The sequence below is a fragment of the Dendrobium catenatum genome, unplaced genomic scaffold (genome assembly GCF_001605985.2).
Source record: "Dendrobium catenatum unplaced genomic scaffold, ASM160598v2 original_scaffold_183010, whole genome shotgun sequence".
Classification (NCBI taxonomy): Eukaryota; Viridiplantae; Streptophyta; class Magnoliopsida; order Asparagales; family Orchidaceae; genus Dendrobium; species Dendrobium catenatum.
The window spans coordinates 85,082-103,269 of NW_021501429.1; the positions used below are offsets into that span (position 1 = coordinate 85,082).

An 18,188-nucleotide genomic window follows, 5' to 3' on the forward strand; every position below is an offset into this window, starting at 1 on the left:
AACCAACTGTGGAGCATATCGGGCTAAAGCAGTAAACTCTGTCTCGTACTGCATCACCGTCCTGCTCCCCTGAACCAATCTCAGAAAAGTTTCCTGTATTTGCTGTCTTGCAGAAGGAGGTACAAACCACGATCGAAATATCTCAGAAAATTATTCCCAAGTAATCAGAGAGTTCAGCTTGCCTTGAAATTTTTCCTCCTGCTGGCCCATCCACCAGCGCTCCGCTTCACCATCCAACAGAAAAACTGCTAACGGTACCTTCCTGTTCGGAGGACATTGCATACTGTCGAATGGCTTCTCCAACATTCTTAACCAATCTTCAGCTGCTCTGGGCTCAACAGTTCCCTCAAATCTCGGAGGTTTCAATCTCAAAAACATCTGTAGATGTCTATCTATATCTTCAGATCGAACGTTAGATGTCCTATTCTGAGTCTCGCTCATCATCTAAGCAACCAACGTAGCAAACTGAGAAACTGTATCAGAACCAACCACTGGGGTAGTACTGTTCACAGGAGCTGCCTGACTAGCACTCTGCCCATCAGTCATATATGGGTCTGGCAGATCCATAATCACACATAAAACTATGCAAAAAAATAACATAATAAAAATCTAGACAAACCAGAACTACCCCCGATGGACTTACAGATCAATTCCTATAGCTCTGTCTTACAATCAAAATTCCAAAACCATTGCTCTGATACCACTTTAAGATTTGTCACGACCCAACCCGACCGGAACGAATCCCTTCGCGTCGGGCCGCTACAAATGTTGAAAATCTAGGATCTAGTTTTGGAATTTGATTCAGACTTTCTTCCAGATACTCAAACAAACAGAAACACAGCGCTGCTATAAACTTCAAATACATACAGAAACGTATCCACTATTTTCTTCTTTCTTTCATCAAAATAATCATATACAATACAGTGCATGGCTACAGACAGAAAGAACAGAATGGAACAGAAAAGCCATGACTGTACAAAAATCAAAAGTATAAAATACCTAATCCCTGATCAGACACAGAACTGCTAGTCCAAGACTTCCTTCCCTTTCCCAGAACCTGAAAATCACGCAGAAAACAAAGTTGAGCTAACAACTTAGCAAGACTACACTCACCCATCAAAATCTCCAGAAATTCACCTTAGAAAATACATCATAAGCAGTTATTCAAATAGCCGTACAGAATTCAAACAGTCGTACAGAAATCGTATAACAGACAGAACAGATACTTGATCAAATAGAAATAATATCACAGATACATGAATTCAAATCAGAGTGCAGAACATAGCTGATAAAACTTATAAAACTTTCAAATCATAGAACGGATCGGATTGTACAAATCAGAATTTAAATCGGATAAAATCGCATTTCATATATCACATTTCACATATCAGATATCAGATTCCCGGGCCCTGATAGAATCTCAACGGATTTTGGCCCCTTATGCCTCCCTTCCCTGACACAGACAGAATCTCGACGGATTCTGGCCTCTTATGTCTCCCTTTGTGCTTATAGCACCAGAACAGAACAGATATATAAAATTTTCAGAACAAAACTTGTTTTCTTTTCAGATTTCCCTGACACAGATAAAATTTCAAAGGATTCTGGCCCCTTATAACTCCCTTCTGATATCACAATACATCAAATCATTCAATTCAAAAAATCGGATTTCGTCAGAAAAATTGTCAGCAGCATAATGAGATTATAAGAAATTTACACAGAATTCACAGATTCAGAATTTCACCAAATTACCATAGAAAATACAAAACAACATTGTAAGACTTTTATTGTACTGAACCAACATTTTTCAACATTCAGATAATTCGTAGTTCGATTAAAACGCCGGAGAATTTCAAATACCTAGTAAAAATCTTCCAGGAAAAACTCAAAACGTGCACAAATATCATCTCAGAAACATACTAAAAGTTACGCAGTAAGAAGTTCATCAACACAAAATAATACCAGAATTTCACTAACGGAACCAAAATTCGAAACAGAACATTCGTCAAAATCCTCGTTTCTGAAAATTGAGAAAGGCGGAATGTGCCTTACCTCGAGTCGGTCAACTTTCTCAACTGCAGCTACAAACGAAAATGGACAGAAGTTGCCCAAAAATTATTTTTCTTCTTTTTCCTTCGGTTTTCTCTCTCCTGCCCTTTTCTCTCTCTTCAAAAAGATCTCATTTCCATATATATCCAACCAGATCGTCCTGGACGATCCAAAATCATCCCGGGATGTTTGCTCTCTGGACAAAATTCGTCCAGACGAAATAGTTATCGTACCTGGACGAGTTGCTCTCTGAAAAAAAATCGTACGGACGAACCTCATTTCGTCCTGGGACGAACTTCTCTGTCCCCAAAACCTGTATCGATCGTCCCAGGACAATCCAACTTCGTCATGGACGATCCTGGAAGGAAAATAGCTTTCACAATGTGAGAGGGGAAAGATTCTTGAGGGAATCAAACAAGAATGAGAGGGGTTTTTACACAGTTTCTCCAGTTGACTTTCACATGAGGTCCTCCGATTATGTTGGTGTTTCTTGAGATAAGTTTTATGAAGGAAAGACCTTGCCAGACCGGGGAGGTAAAAGGAGGGCACGGCGATTCCGCTGGATCGAGGAGGTGAATGGAGGGCACAATGACTTTGCAGGACCGAGGAGATGAAATGAGGACACACCGGCTCCTCTGGACCGAGGAGGTGAAAGGAGAGATTCTTCGAGTGTGAAGAGTTTATAAAAGTGCATTCTCTGCCTTTGAAAAGGGAGAAAAACTTATTTGCCTAACTATGGGTTGAAGGAGAGTCAATATGATAGTGCATACTCGAAGAGAGGAATTTCGAGGAGTGGACGTTGGTCAACTTAATCGAACTATTATAAAAATCTCAATTTGTATTTTTCTTTTTTTACATTTTACTTCACGATAATTTTATTTTCAACACGCTATTTTTATTGTGGTTATATTTGTGAAAAAGTTTATTGTTCTTTGGTTGTGGTTATATGATGATTTATTTTAATACGCATGTCTAAAAATCCATTTTATTTTATTTTAACATGTAATCTATCATGTATCTCTTTTCCACAAGCACAAGTAGATACATGCATATAGTTTTTCTAATTTCAATGCATAGAAAAATAGTTTAAACACTTTACATTTAATTGTGTTAAATCCTTATCTTATACATACCATTTAGTATAAGGGAATTTCAATTTTCACTCCATTAGCAATATGAGAAGTCAAACTATATCCAATTTAAATCATATGCTACATGCAAAAGCCAATAGATTGCCAAAAAAAGTCATGCATATTTTCTAGAAATCGAATGGTATATTGTCAAACAAAAGGTGGACGGTTAATAGAATAGCCTTCAATAGTATTACGATTTCCAAAATATGCCATTGGATCAAACTCTTGGTGTTAAAATCACAATTCAAGAGAACCTCTCTGATGCGATCAAAAAATATAGGGGACCCTATATTTTTTATCACAAAAAGAACACTGACTTCCTATATAAAAGATGACACAAAATACCTCAAAATGAAGAGGTAACTTAAATAAGACTAAGCAGTGGAAATTAAAACTACAAATGATGGTTTCAACAACTTAAACTCTTACAAACAACTCCAAATAAAATAAAAAGACACCCTAAAGTTGCTTCACTTAGAGAAGAAGGATACATGTGGAGTAGCACTTGCGGAGAGACGAAAGAGGTTAGAAGCCCGAGAAGAAAGGTTGGAAAGAGCCCGCAGGATTTCCGGAGGGGATGAGAAAGAAGGGTGGAAAGAGCCAGCAGGATTTCCAAAGTAAACCCGCAGGTTAAAACTTTTCCAATAATCACATCATATTCAACTATTTCAAACATTACAAATCCTCCCATATTTATAGGTATGAAAGGGAATATAAAGAGACACATTACATTAATTCTAACACAAGAAACTAAGCATCAAAAGCATTAAACCCAAATGCTTTTCATGGAAAAAACACAACCCAAGCCAAGAACCGAAGGGGCAATCACGGTAACCAAGGAGGCCGCACGGATCCAAGGAGTCACGGTTACGGAAAGGAGCCCAGGCATGGGAAACCAGCATCCGGCCGGAATCCAAGGGGGTAAAAGCAATGAAACCATGAAGGAAACCAAGGAGTCATGCATGGGAAGACTAAACAACTAACTTGGGATTCCAAAAGTCCTTTTTGGAACCCAAGAGACATCATAAAAGAAGACATTAAAAACTATAATAAAAGTGCATTAAATAAAAGATAAATATGAGCTAAAACTTAGCTAATAATGAGCTAACCCTTAGTTCAATAAGTAAACTAAATACCAGCTCATAAATGAGCTAAAATTTCAGCTCAATTTTGATTGAGCTAGTAGACTCAAGGGAAGCCAAAATTCATATTATTTTGGACATGAGTTGACCCCCCTTTTGTCTACATCACTAAACAATGAGATAAGCCCCCCCCCTTTGTCTACATCAGACTCCCTTTCTTGTGAACTCAGCTCCTGATGAGTTGGTTGTTGTTGTCTTCCGAGGAGGAGAAGAAGGAGCATCAAGTTCATTAATCAGGTCTTCATACTTCTGCATGATCTCATCTCGTTCTTTCAGAAATTGATCTTTTAAACGCTGCTTTTTCTTGAAGTACCTTTCTATACGTATGTGCATCCAAGATTGAAGCTTGTACAGTTCATATTCCAGAGGATGTGTTGACTTTGATGGAATCCACCTATCCATAGAATTTTCAATTTCTTCAGGTTTGCTTTATTTTGTCTTTTTTCATTTTTTTTAACTGACTCAAAAAAGACTCAAAAAATTCAATCTAAAAAAACTCTAGACTCACAATTCTTTTAGAGACTCAACAAGACTCACAACAAAACGACTTGATTTGACAAACTTAACAAACTACAACTTGACAAACCACAAACCTAGGACTTCATAACTTGCTCTGATACCAAAATGATGCGGACATGAACCCCCTTTGTCTACATCACTCTCTGATAGTAATCGAATTTCAATAATTGGCTATGAAATCAATTTAACGTGAAAATGATACACCAAGGGGGCTAAATTAGTTATTAAAAAAAAGTTCTTCAAAAATATTTGAATTAAAAATTAAATTAAAATTTCATGCTGAAGGCGTTTGAATAAACGAAATAGATCAACTCACCACACAACTTAAAACAAGTACAATTTTTCTGTTTTTGAATTTTGTAGAAAACAATTTTTTTATACTTTTTAAGAAAAATATGAATCACAATCAATCAAAACAAAACTTGTTTCTCATATCTAACCACAATCAAGCCAGAATGCTGAAAATATATTGCAAGGAAATAAAATGTAGAAAGTAAATGCGAAAAGTAAAGGCTCATAAACCGATTTTTATAGTGGTTCGGTCAATTTGACATACGTCAACTCCTCGAATGTCCTTTCTTCGAAAATTGTACTAACAAAGTGACTCTCCTTTAGCCCACAACTAGGCGGTGAATTCCTTCTCTCTTTTCACATGCGGAGAAAGCACCATTATAGACTTTTCACACCCAAAGAATCCCTCCTTTCATCTCCTCCGTCTGGCGGTGCCGCTATGTCCTCCTTTCACTTCTATGAATAGATGTCGTTTGAGTGGGCTTTGAGATGTGCAATGTTTCTTAAGCAGATTTGCATGATGCTGAGTCAGTTAGCTATCATTTTGGTTTGGTTTGAATGGATTGGTTTACAAGTCACAGTAAGGTCATTATTCTACTAGGCCCCTAGTATGTTAAAGTCACATAAAGAAGAGGTCAACTCGTCCAAGAGCTTGTCCATAGAATTCGATCATTGAAATCTCTAAAGCATCTTAAACTACTTGCTAGGTTGGAATGAATACTTTAGAGACTTCATCAGGGAAGCTTTGTTCTCAAAGATCTCATCATTTACTTGATGCTCATCTTAGGCCAGCTTTGTTCTCAATGATCTGATTCTTCTTTTGGTGCTTATCAAGAGTTTGAGACTTCAAATCATATCATGATACGCACGTAAACCTTATCTTTTAATACCAATCTAATGTGATTCTTGGAGCTTCTCTATAGAGCTCTTTTTTATTTCTTTTTCTCCATTGCACTTAAGTCTATTTTTGTCAGTAAAGTTCTGGTGTCACAAATAGATTTGAATTCAATAGATGCATTGATCAATATCTTAAAATTAAAGGTTGAGTTCAAAAAATTTTTTGGAAGCGGTTGAGTTCAATTAAGCAGTGGAGAATGGATGACAAAATGGCATGTTGAAGATATTCTGAATTTTTATTGACATTTGAAATTATTGTAGTTCAGTTCATATAGTGTAGATGGATTTAATACATCTACTCTACTAACAGGGTCATCAAAAAGTCAAATTTTTATGTGATCAAACCATCTAGGACGAGTCTCTTGAATCTTATATGCCGTTGGAGCTTCTCCAACCTTTTCATGTCTATACTCATTTTACATTCTGTCTCTAAGTGTATAGCTACTCATCCACCTGAGCATCTTTATCTCTGCAACACTTAACTTAATTTTATGTTTCTCTTTTAATGGCCAACATTCTGGTCATAAAGAATTGCATGTTTCACTATCATCTTATAAAAATTTCCCCTAAGTTTGAGAGTTACTTTTCTATCACAAAACAGACTTCCTCCACTCCAACTATCCAACTTGAATTCTACTAATAATATTCCTATCCATTTCAACATCACTTTGAACAATAGATCCTAGATATCTAAAATATGTACTCTTTTTTAATGACTGATCACCTAATGTCATAATTCCACCACTAGATCTATTACTAAAATGATACTATGTATTCAGTTTTAGATCTACCTAAACAAAAATTTATAGATTCTAAGGTTGACCTTCACAATTCAAGTTTTTCATCAACTCCCTCTCAACTCTTATTAACAAAAAGAATACACCAAGGGCATCCTTTTGCAAATGTCTAGTAAGAATATCCATAACTAAAGCAAAAGATATGGGCTTAAAGTTGAATCTTGATGTAATCCAGCTGAAATAGCAAAATACTTAGTCAAATCACCTTGTATTTGAACTTTAGTAAAAGCTCTTATTTACATATCTTTAATGAATTGGATATAAGTACTGTTAACTCTTTTTTTTTATAGAATTCTTCGTAGCACTTCCCTTGAAAATTTATCATATGTTTTCTCTAAATTAGTAAATATTATATATAGACTTTTTTTGCTCTTTCTATACTTCCCCATCAAACCTCTCAACAAATATATAGCTTACATAGTAAATAAATAATAATAATAATAATAATTTCTATACAGATATTTAAAAAATGGAACTAACTATGTTTTAAATAAATATGGAAGTTTAGTTCGTCCGAAGTCTGTAAAATAAATATTTATCATTGCAATTTACTTCAAGAAACTCGCTTAGCAATCTCTTAGCATAAAGAAAATCAGTCACTTCATTCTTGGAGTGATTTCAAGAATCCCCAACTTTTCTATATCGAGTCATCAGCTCCACACCCACGCTCTTAGTCCTACATTAAAACAATTTGTGTGTAAAAGACAGATGTGTTGGCATATGCTCTTCGCCCCACGTAAGGCAGTTTGTGTAAAAGACAAATGTGTTGGCATACATTGATGCTTTTGCTTGGTGAAGGAAATTTCATAGCAATGCTCCAAAGATTAAGGATTATCAAGCTAGTTTGAGAATAAAGACTTCAGGAAGCCTAATTCTTAATAATCATAAATAGTCGCAAATCAACCTCATGTGGGAGAAATTATTAGGTGTGGAGTGCGGGCGGGAGAACCGTCCGCACAAGCACTGCGTACCCAGCGGTACCGAGTGTGGGTACTGAGCTGGGTACCCACCAATGAGATGGCGTGGCATGTTTTTATTGGTCTCCGGATGCACTCCGCACTCCTCATATGTGGAGCACATGCGTGGTCTATTTTTTATTTTTTTTTGGTAAACACCAATGCAATATTTGTATGTTTCTCGCTTTTTCTATATTATGTTATGTTATATTGCATCATATAATTTTACACATGCTCAGGTCTTGGAGGAGAATTTGGACTGGGAGGATGTGCAGTGGTCACAAACTGGCGTGTGGGTGGCGGGAAAGGAATATGCTCTTGCTCGGGTTCATTTTCTCTCACCAAATTAGTGATTACATATGCATTTTATAGTTTGTATAATTTTTCCTTGTTCCAATGTAACCTTTGTGCCTTTCATTACATGTAAGATGCATAAACTGCCGTTGCTTTTGGCTTCTGCCATCAATTAAAATTCTTTTAAACGGTCTGATTTCCTTATTTTCACAGTATGGCAAAATAAATGGTACATGTTATGTCTGCGCCATAGCACATCGTACAATTGACATGCTATTTTGTTTTTCTAGTATAAATATTATACTTTATGTTCCCAGAATTCATTGGCCTTCCGAACACCTATTATATCATTGTGAAATTTATTCAATCTAAATAAAATTTTATTGCCCCAAGAAGCTTAAATTAATTTTCTATTTTATGTATATGATATTGATAAATCATTTTTGTTTTTGGGATATAATATTTATTTTTGATAAAATTTTGCATAATTTTTTTGTGCTTCCAGTTATTTTTACATTAGTGCATGCTACTGTATGTTCTATGCCCATTACAGATTTATAGGATGTTTGTGCTACGGTGTATTTTTCTTCACAAATATGCGAAAGTCTAAGGATTACTTCACTTCGATATACCACAATATTCACTTAGACCATGACCTGCTTCATATCTAACATCCTCAGAAGATTGCCTCCAGCTTCAGTCCCGTATTTTGGTATCCTATACAGGTAACCTGTTAATTGCATTCGGTAATTGTCTTTTTTTTTTTTTTTTTTGAAAATCGAGTAAGAAGGTTGAATTTATATTAGTGTGAAGGATTGCAATCCAATTTGTTTATTAGACAGTTTGCTACTTCAATGGTTATAATTTCCTTGTTGTTTAAAAAAGACCAATTAATAAAAAGGAGCGGATTTTAAACTTAAATTAGTTTGAGGATGTTAGGAAAAAATTTTAAAAATGATTAAATACAGAATTTAATTATTTTGAAATTAGAACTTCATTATCTGGTTTCTACTTTCACCGTGAACTTGTACTCTATTCACCGTTTCAATAAAAATTGGTTTTAATTAAAAAAAAAAATTCTATTGAAATTTGTTTTGTATTCACTAGTTTTAATTAAAACAATATAAAAAAAAATTCCAAGAAAACGATTTTGTATTCACTGGTTTTAAAAAAAAAAAACGATTTTCCTCTATAAAACGTAAAAGATATTTAAAAAGTAAAATTAGAATATTTAGTTTTTATAAGGATTTAAAAGTAAAAGAGACTTAAAAGTAACTTTTTTATAACTTTTTAGTGCATATATATATATATATAATCATTTTAAGTATAACTTTTTATAATTTTATCTCGATTTAATTTATTATTTTATAAATAAATAACATTAAATTTATCTATTTTGTACATAAGTAACATTAAATTTTATAAATAATTAACATTAAAAATTGTGATGAGATATATTTTTCTTATAATCATTGTATATATATATATATATGTTTCTTATAATAATTTTATACATTCTGAATGGAGGTGCTGGCGGCAAACATAAGAACAATTCAATTTGCATAGATTATGACAAGTTTTGTCATAAGCAGTGTAATAATTAACATGGAGCAGTCGGCTGACCATTATTTCAGTGCTGGGACACTGCTTTGATACATAAAATTATTCAAAGATTATTTACTAAAGTGTTATTATAGTTATGTCTATGGCATAAAATTGATTTGACAGATAAGATAAGATTGATTAATCAAAATGATTATTCTTATAACAGTTATATAATTGCAAGTAAATATTGTAAATAAATAATAATCAAAATTGTTTAATTTTCAATTATATAACAATTAACCATCATTTTCTGGAAGCGTTTCTTTCCCCTAGCTGAGTGTTTTCATGATTTTAGAAATTTTAGAGAGAGAAATTGTGAGATTTTAGAGTGAGAAACTGAGATTTTGAATTTTTCTGTTCGTCTGTTGCATTTTTTTAGCTTAATGGCGAAGGGTGGCCGTCGGCCTCCTGCCGTTGTGGAGGACGATTCAAATATTAAAGTCAGAACTTTCTCTGGAAGACTATATGATATTCACGCTTCGTTTGATTGGAAGTTTTTTGTGCTTATTCCGTTTTAAAACAACAAATTTATTTCTTCTTTACTATTTGGTTCATCAAATCACGTTATCAATAACTCTCTTTTTTTTCTGCTGTTTTGAAAATGTTTTTTATATATGCTTCTCCGTTAGAAAATTCTATTTTCCGAATCAATGTTTCTTAAAACTGTCTTTTACAAAAGTACTAAATAACCAAACGAAGCCTCAAACTCCAGGGAAACGGTACAATGGCATTCAAATCAATGAAAGGTGCCAATGCAGGTTTTTTAAAAAATTCAAAATTTCTGTTTAATTTGAATTCTTCTGAGTTTCCTAGTCATTCAAAAGGCAAAGATAAATTAGTTACGAATCATGAGTCAAAATTTCGAAGGACGAAAACCATGACATTCATCAAAGATCCTGAAGCTTCTTCCTCCAAATCCGTTCGTGTTGACGAATCGTCTTCCAACATGAATAATTTTGTTTCTAAAAATTTAGCTCTACATCAAAGCCTCCATTCATAATATGTAAAAGAATTAAAATCTCTAATTGTTGAAGGAAAAATTTCTTGTATGGACATTGAAATCAATGATGCTAATAAGATTAATGGTGTTAAAGTTGTGAATCAAACTTCTGAAGACTCTTTCAATGTTCTTCATAATCAATTTGAAAAGAAAGATTAAGTTAATGATCAAGGGAAGATTTAATTCTCCATTTTAATCTGATTCCAATCTTCAAAATGCCTGGAGGATTCCTGATCACTTTCCTTTGGATTTTCAAGAAGATCTCTCATTTTTTTTTCTAAAGATGGTAAAACTGTTACTTTGCATATGCAATTGGAACAAAAGAATTTACCGCAACTGAAAAATGTATTAATCATCAAAGTTCTCGGTAAGAGACTTCCTCTAACTATTCTTAACATAGAATTTCAAAGACTTTGGTTTAAATTTGGTTCTTTTCAAATAACTTGTATTGGTCTTGATTGGGTCTTTTGTAACTTTCAAAACAAGGCTAGAGATAGAGTGTTAAATGGACGTCCATAGTTTATTGGAGATCACATTGTAGGTATTGATATATGGACACCATCATTTTATCCTTTCTCTTTGAAAGGAATTTCTTTTACCTCTTTGGATTCGATTTTCTCATTTACCACTTCATTGATGGGATCCAATCAACATTTCTAGAACTGCCTCAAGAATTGGCCATCCTTTGCTTTTAGACTCTCAAACGTTTAGTTGGAATATAAGAGAATTTGCTAGAATTTGTGTTAGAGTCAATATTGAAAATAAACTTCCTACAGGTGTTTGGATAGAAGGTTTGAATGGTAAATTTTTCCAGTCAGTTGATTATGAGAAAATATCCAATATTTGTTTTAATCGTAGAAAATTAGGCCCTAAGAAATTATCTTGTAAGTAGTTAGATAAAGCATCTCATAGAGAAAAAGAAATTTATGTTAAAGCAAAAATCTCATCTCAGCCGTCTACTATGAATCATTTGAAATTTGATCTTCCTCCACATATAAAATAAATATAAATATTTTTGAAACTACTGTTGATAAAAATTCTTATTGTGGCTGGATTCTAGTGAAGAACAAAATTGGGAAACCAAAGCAAGTTATATCAAATGTTCCTATCAAAAATGATCTTAAAATAAGTAATGGTGTAGTTAGGTCTAGATTTTTTGCTCTTCAAGATAATATTTCTAATGATAAATTTGAGTTGGCTCAATATTTATCTATTGATATCATTGATCTTCATTCACCTGATCTGAACATCAAGAATGTTGTTTCTGCTACTAAGAAATCTACATATTCCATTGAAGTCACTAACAATTCAGTTTCTGCTACTGAATTTTCTGGTTTTAAACCTGCTACTGAAGTTTCTACTAAAGAATTTTCTAAAATTTTTGCTAAGGAGAAATCTACTCCTGTAGTTTCTGCTACTTATGTTTATGCTACTGAATTTTCTTGTGTTAAATCTATTATTGAAGTTTTTATTAATGATGTTTATGAAGGTTTTCTTATAGAAGTTCCTACTACTGAATTTCTTGGTGTTCAATCCAATAATGACTTAGAAAAAACTATGGATTTATCAACAATAATAAAGAGTCTACCTGCTGAAGAATTTGTTCATAATTATGCTGTTGGAATGTCTTCTGAAATTCCTACAAGTAATCTTAAAGATCAAAAAATATCAAGGAATTTGTTTCAAATAATATTCAGGTTTTCAATTCTAACTCTTTCAAAAATAGTTAATCATGTGAATTCTAAATCATCTAGCAATAATGTCAAGCTGAGTAAAGAACTAAGACGATTAGGACCTATTGAAGAGGTCCCTAGAAAGAGATCAAATGTTGGGGATGGATCCCCTTTATTTAAATGATGTAATCAACTCTCTTTGGAACTATAAAGGAGCCCATAAAATTTAATAAATCAACATGATGTCTTTTTTATTGGTTTATTAGAAATCAAGATTGAAACACTAAATATAATTGACATTAATAAAATTATTGGTATTGAAAAGCAGGCTTTTAATTCACCAGCTATAGGGAAATTTAGGGGGGTTTTAGCTCTTTGGAAACCATGTGTAGACCCATTTTCAATCATTGTTTCTACTACCCAATGTATTTTAGGCAATATAGGTTTTCCTAATTCTTCATGTTATAAGATTAGCATTGTTTATGCCAATAAAGATGTTTATGCGAGGAGGCTTTTATGGCAAGATATTGGAAACTTCTTTTCTATCATTGAACCTTGCATTATTGGAGGAGACTTCAACTGCATCCTTTAAAAAAATGAAAAACAATGTGGGAAAAAATTCTCAATGTCACTTGGTCCTCAAGAAATGAAAGACTTTATGTCTATTAATGATCTTTATGACATCTCTTTCAACAAACCTCTTTTTACTAGGTGTAATAACAAAGAAGGCTTAAGTAGAATATGGGAGAGGCTTGATAGAATTTTGTTAAACTCTTCTGCTCTTTATATAATTCCTTTTATTGTTACCAAACACTTAGCTCATTCTTATTGAGATCAATGTCCTTTGCTTTTGAATTTGTCTAACAAGACTCATAAAGTTCATAAATTTATGAGATTTGAAAACTTATGAACTTCATATCCTGCTACTTCACGTTTAGTTTCTAATTCTTTGAATAAGAATGATTTTGGGACTTCATCTGAAATTCTTTCAATGAAAGATTGACAGAACTCTCAAGTCTCTTTACTTTTGGAGTAAAAAAAAAATTTAAAGAGCTTTCTTTGGTTAATCAGTCGTTGAATGAAAGAGTTATTTCTTTGTAATCAAAAGAAGCTCAAAGTAATCTTTCCAATGAAGAACTTCTGGAATTGAGAATTAAAATTAAAGAACTAGAATCTACTCAAGCTAGATTGGTGACACGGTGGAGACAAAGCAAAAACCAATTGGTTAGACTTTCTTATTAAATACCCTACATGTTTTGTTATAATATGAATATCCTAAAAAATACTCCTTTATCTAATCTAATATCAAATTACTTGGACTACCTTTTTTTCATTCTATAATATAAAACACTTAAATCTAAAAGTATGAAAAAGGAATACATTTGGCTTAATTCCTTTCCAAATCTCATAAGGTAACTTCTTAATAAATTATTTTATGTTCATCCCATTAATAAGATAGCAATTTATGTTCATTACTTTGGCCAAAAAATATCTTCAACCCAAAAATACATAGGTCATTGAAACTCAATATGCATCATTATGACCATGTCTAAAAGTTTTTTATTCTTTATTTATATAACTTCACTATTCTGTGGTGTCATGGATGTTGAAAACTATGTCTACCACCAACCTCATTATGAAATTTTTTAAACTTTCCACTCACATATTCTCCTCCATAATCACTTCTAATGCATGCTTTAAACAATTCTTTATCACTTTGAATCCGCTTGACAAATTTTATCATATTTATTATAGCATCACTTTTGCAAAAAATATAACCTAAGCAGGCCTTAAATAATCATCTCTCTTGCCATGCCTAGAGCATGAAGAGCACTCATATTTTTTATGAACAAACAAAAATTCTATTTACTCATTTCTCTAATCTTCATTCTAGAAAGCTCATACCCATAAATTAAATAATTAATTCTAATTTTACATATCCTATTGGTTCATTAATGTGCAATCACAAGCTTATCTCAAATGCTCTTTCTTGTTATAAAATTGTACACCTTCACATAGTCATCATTTTTAGTGCACAATAATGAGAATTTACCCCTTAATCATTTAATAAAATAAGATCAAATTCAGTGGTGGACAAATCTTCAATTTTTTTAAGGTACCTCCACCATCAATAATGCTCATCAACACCTTATATCCTTTTAAAATTGAACACCAAATATGTGTCGCAAAAGCTTACAAATACATCATATTATTTTCTAGAAATCAAAATGTATGTCATTAAAATGGTGATCATAAGGTGGAGTGACCCTCATTAATCTTTTCATCTCTATTATTAAATAACATGGTTTAAAAATGAAAATTCCCCTTTGATCTCTCTTAAATGTAAAGCTAAATCATGAGCTTAGACTTTGACACAAATTATAGGTTTTACATGTGCTTATTAGGCGGTGAATGAGGCATTCATAAAATTTCTATATATTTTCCGTTAACAACTTAGCACAATGAGAATCTATTATTTTAGAGAAAAAAACATTGTAAGGAAATTGGTATAAGTAAATAATCAATTAAAACATTTGAATTTGTGTGGTTAGGCCATAAATTTTGTCCACAAATCTAAACTAAATCAAGTTACTCCACCAATAAATATAGAGCTATTTTTAAAACCTTTTTTTTTCTTTAATAAACCTCCCACTTTACCATGTTCTAGGAAAGGGAGCCACCTCTATACATTCTCCTATAAAAAATAACCAAAATAAAAAAAATTAGCATGATAAAACTAAAACATTGGGTGAGATAATCTTACCTACAGATGCACATGTATGTAGATAATGAGCACATTAACAAAAATATCAAAATAAATTATTGTGACGACGTAAGCTTCTATTTTTTCTCTCAATAAGATGTTATAGTTTTAAAGTATTTTGAAACAATTAATCATTTGGTGGTCTATTTTGGAGATATAGCACTAAAGCTTCTTTCAAGCATTACCCTTAAGTTAATTAATGTAATATATATACCATGGTGTTTGAATTTTAAATTATGTTATGGAAATAGAAACTATTCCATTACTCACACTTTTTTCCTTTCCAAAATATGTAAAAAATCATATTTTTCAGACTTCATTAACCTCATAATAGCTGGGCAACATAAAAAATAATATTTTATAAAAATAACATAATGAGGCATATAAAATTTCATGGTGGCCCATTAATGGGTTTGTAGCAGCTGATAACGTTATTAGAATGGTCCAAAAATAATTAATTTTATAGGCTAAAGTCTATGCATCTTAACATAGCACATTATGATTTGTGGTGATTACTTAACATTTTAGAGGCCCGTAGAAGTTCGTGGATGCCCAAAAACCAAGTCGATCTTTATATTTAAAATCCTTAAAATATAAATATGACCTAATTTTGATAACATAGTTTAGCTAATCCATAATAAGGCTTTATACAAAATTTAGAAAAATAATTGGCTATATAATAAATATTTTAAAATATTTATGTGATAATTTATTTAATTTTGACTATTTTAAATAGATTTCTATGCTCACTTTCTTGTTTGCTACAAAATTTTGATAATAATTTTTTATTGCCCTTTCACATAACAAATAAAATAATTTTTTTCTAGTTTAATGACTTTAGCTTCATGTGATTAAGCTATCCTAATGGTGTAGTTTCTACTGCAAGCTCAGATAAAACCATAGGTCCAAATTTATTATTCAATATTTAATCATCAAAATCTACATAGCTTATGGGCTTATGGGGTTAACAAATCTATACTCTAAATCCCCCTCCATAGCATAGCCCTAAAGGTCAAATTTGAAGGGGTAGTTATACGGTTGGCTTTCGCTATGCAAATGCCCAACTTTCTCTCCATTGCATGCCACAACAAAAATAAATTTCTCACTCATATAGGATTATAGACTTATCTTTATTCACCAACCATAGTAATCATAAGTCTTAGATCAGCCCTTCTAAGGCCAGGCCACATAATGTACTAGTATAAGAAGGATAAAGACCCTTAAGGAATGTATTAATGTTGTAATTCACTACGAGAAGACTTCCATTAAAGAAACTAACAAGAGGGTGGAACGTTAAGAAGATTGAGGACCACTACTTAAACTTTATGCTTATCCCAAGGGTGAAATACTTATGACCATTCATTATTAAGTTTCATATATGCATGTAATAATGTTACTCAAGTTCCCTTATTAAAAGACATAAGTTTGCATGATATAACTGAATATTTGTAAATATTATAATTTCATGAACTCCTTAATGTTATATGATCTCCCATGATATGTAAATGATATGAAATGACATGCTTATAAGACATGATGATTAGGTTTTATGGATTAAGTTGAATTTATATACAATAATGAGCTAATTAGTTTCAGTTGAATTACTTTCATGGAATGGTAGATGTCAACACTACTAGGGGCATCTTTTGATCTTAATCCCACAACCTTACAAAATAAATAATTCTAACTGCCACACATATTTAAGACCATTAAAATTATGTAGTATCTTCAAATCCCCAAACAATTTTCTCCCTCACCTAAGAATAATTGATAATCCTCCAGATATAATATCATGCCTCTCTTAATCAAAACCAAATTTTAAATTTCCAAATGTCCCCTAACAACCTTATTCTCTTCTTTACATGCCCAAGTGATAGTATGGCCGAAAAATTCCCTCTCTTCTTTAATTTCTACCATTAGTAAATACCTTATGTCACCTTTCATAAAAAAATTTAAAATACTATCCTCAAACTATCATGGTTTGATCATTTGATTAATCATTAAAAGTATATTGATTATGATAATCATTATAATGATAATTTAAATTTAATATTATAATATTCCCATACTCTTATCATAAACATTATGATAATAACTATGATATTATAAATCATAATCTTTATTTTCTTATGATTGATATCCTCAAAAATACTAATGGGATGAATCATATGTTCAACATGTTAAATATCATTATTGTAAATAATTCTATCATGATTATGTGAATAATCATGTAATATCTCATCTTTCATATGAAAAGCTATCTCACTTTGAGAAGTCTTTTTGATGGTCTCATCAAGTCTCATATTTTGACAAACTAATGCATTATTTTAATCATTAGAATTGATGTTTTCATGTTCAAGCTTATTCTATTTTAGAATAACAAAATATCTTGACCAACACCATTAATTTTTCTAGACATCCAATATTATAAACTCCAAAAAACATGATAGATACATCTATCTTCATGGTCTAGCCATTCCACCCACACATGCTTATGTTATGGAATATATTAATCAATCACTTTTTATTAAGCTTAAATGTGATAATTTGTTTGAACATAAACACAATTCTCCATATAAGGCTAGTCTTAATCCAATAACTAAGTTTGAATTTGTGGAAATTCTCAATTCCAATTTTGATATAGTGTTTGAGCTTGAGCAAAAGAACATATTGAAGCTTATAATTTAAACTACACAATATCAACAACATTATATTGTTCCACCAACTCTTCAATTAAATAAATTGTATTTTAAGCTTATGAAAATTTCTTTCATCATTAATATTGTTCGACATATTTGGATGGAGATACAAGTTATTTCATAATATTCTAAATTAATACCTGCTTGAAATATGAGTTGGCTCCATATTATTTCAATTTAATTTATGCATCAATACAAACTTCAAATAATTTTCAAATCTAATCCAACTAGCTCGTATTTATATGAGAAATGTGTATTAAATACTAATGTGAGTTGTGCCTCAATATATATGCATAGTACTTTCATATATAAATACTCGAGGTAGTTCCTCCATAAGTGTGAGTTACACCTTCTTTATTGTGCTTCTTTCTT

The 18,188-nt window shown here is 31.9% G+C and overlaps 1 protein-coding gene across 3 annotated transcripts in view; it reads left to right on the forward strand.

Annotated features, from left to right (window-relative positions):
• The window catches only part of LOC110109288, a 68,292-nt gene extending 59,898 nt beyond the window's left edge, over nucleotides 1-8,394 (forward strand). For all 3 annotated transcript variants that reach the window (XM_020840280.2, XM_020840283.2, XM_020840281.2), the window contains exon 12: nucleotides 8,021-8,394. In XM_020840280.2, coding sequence (XP_020695939.1) covers nucleotides 8,021-8,131 — 111 coding nt within the window. In that variant the 3' untranslated portion in view covers nucleotides 8,132-8,394. The remainder of the gene's footprint in view (nucleotides 1-8,020) is intronic.
• Nucleotides 8,395-18,188: the final 9,794 nt, after the last annotated feature.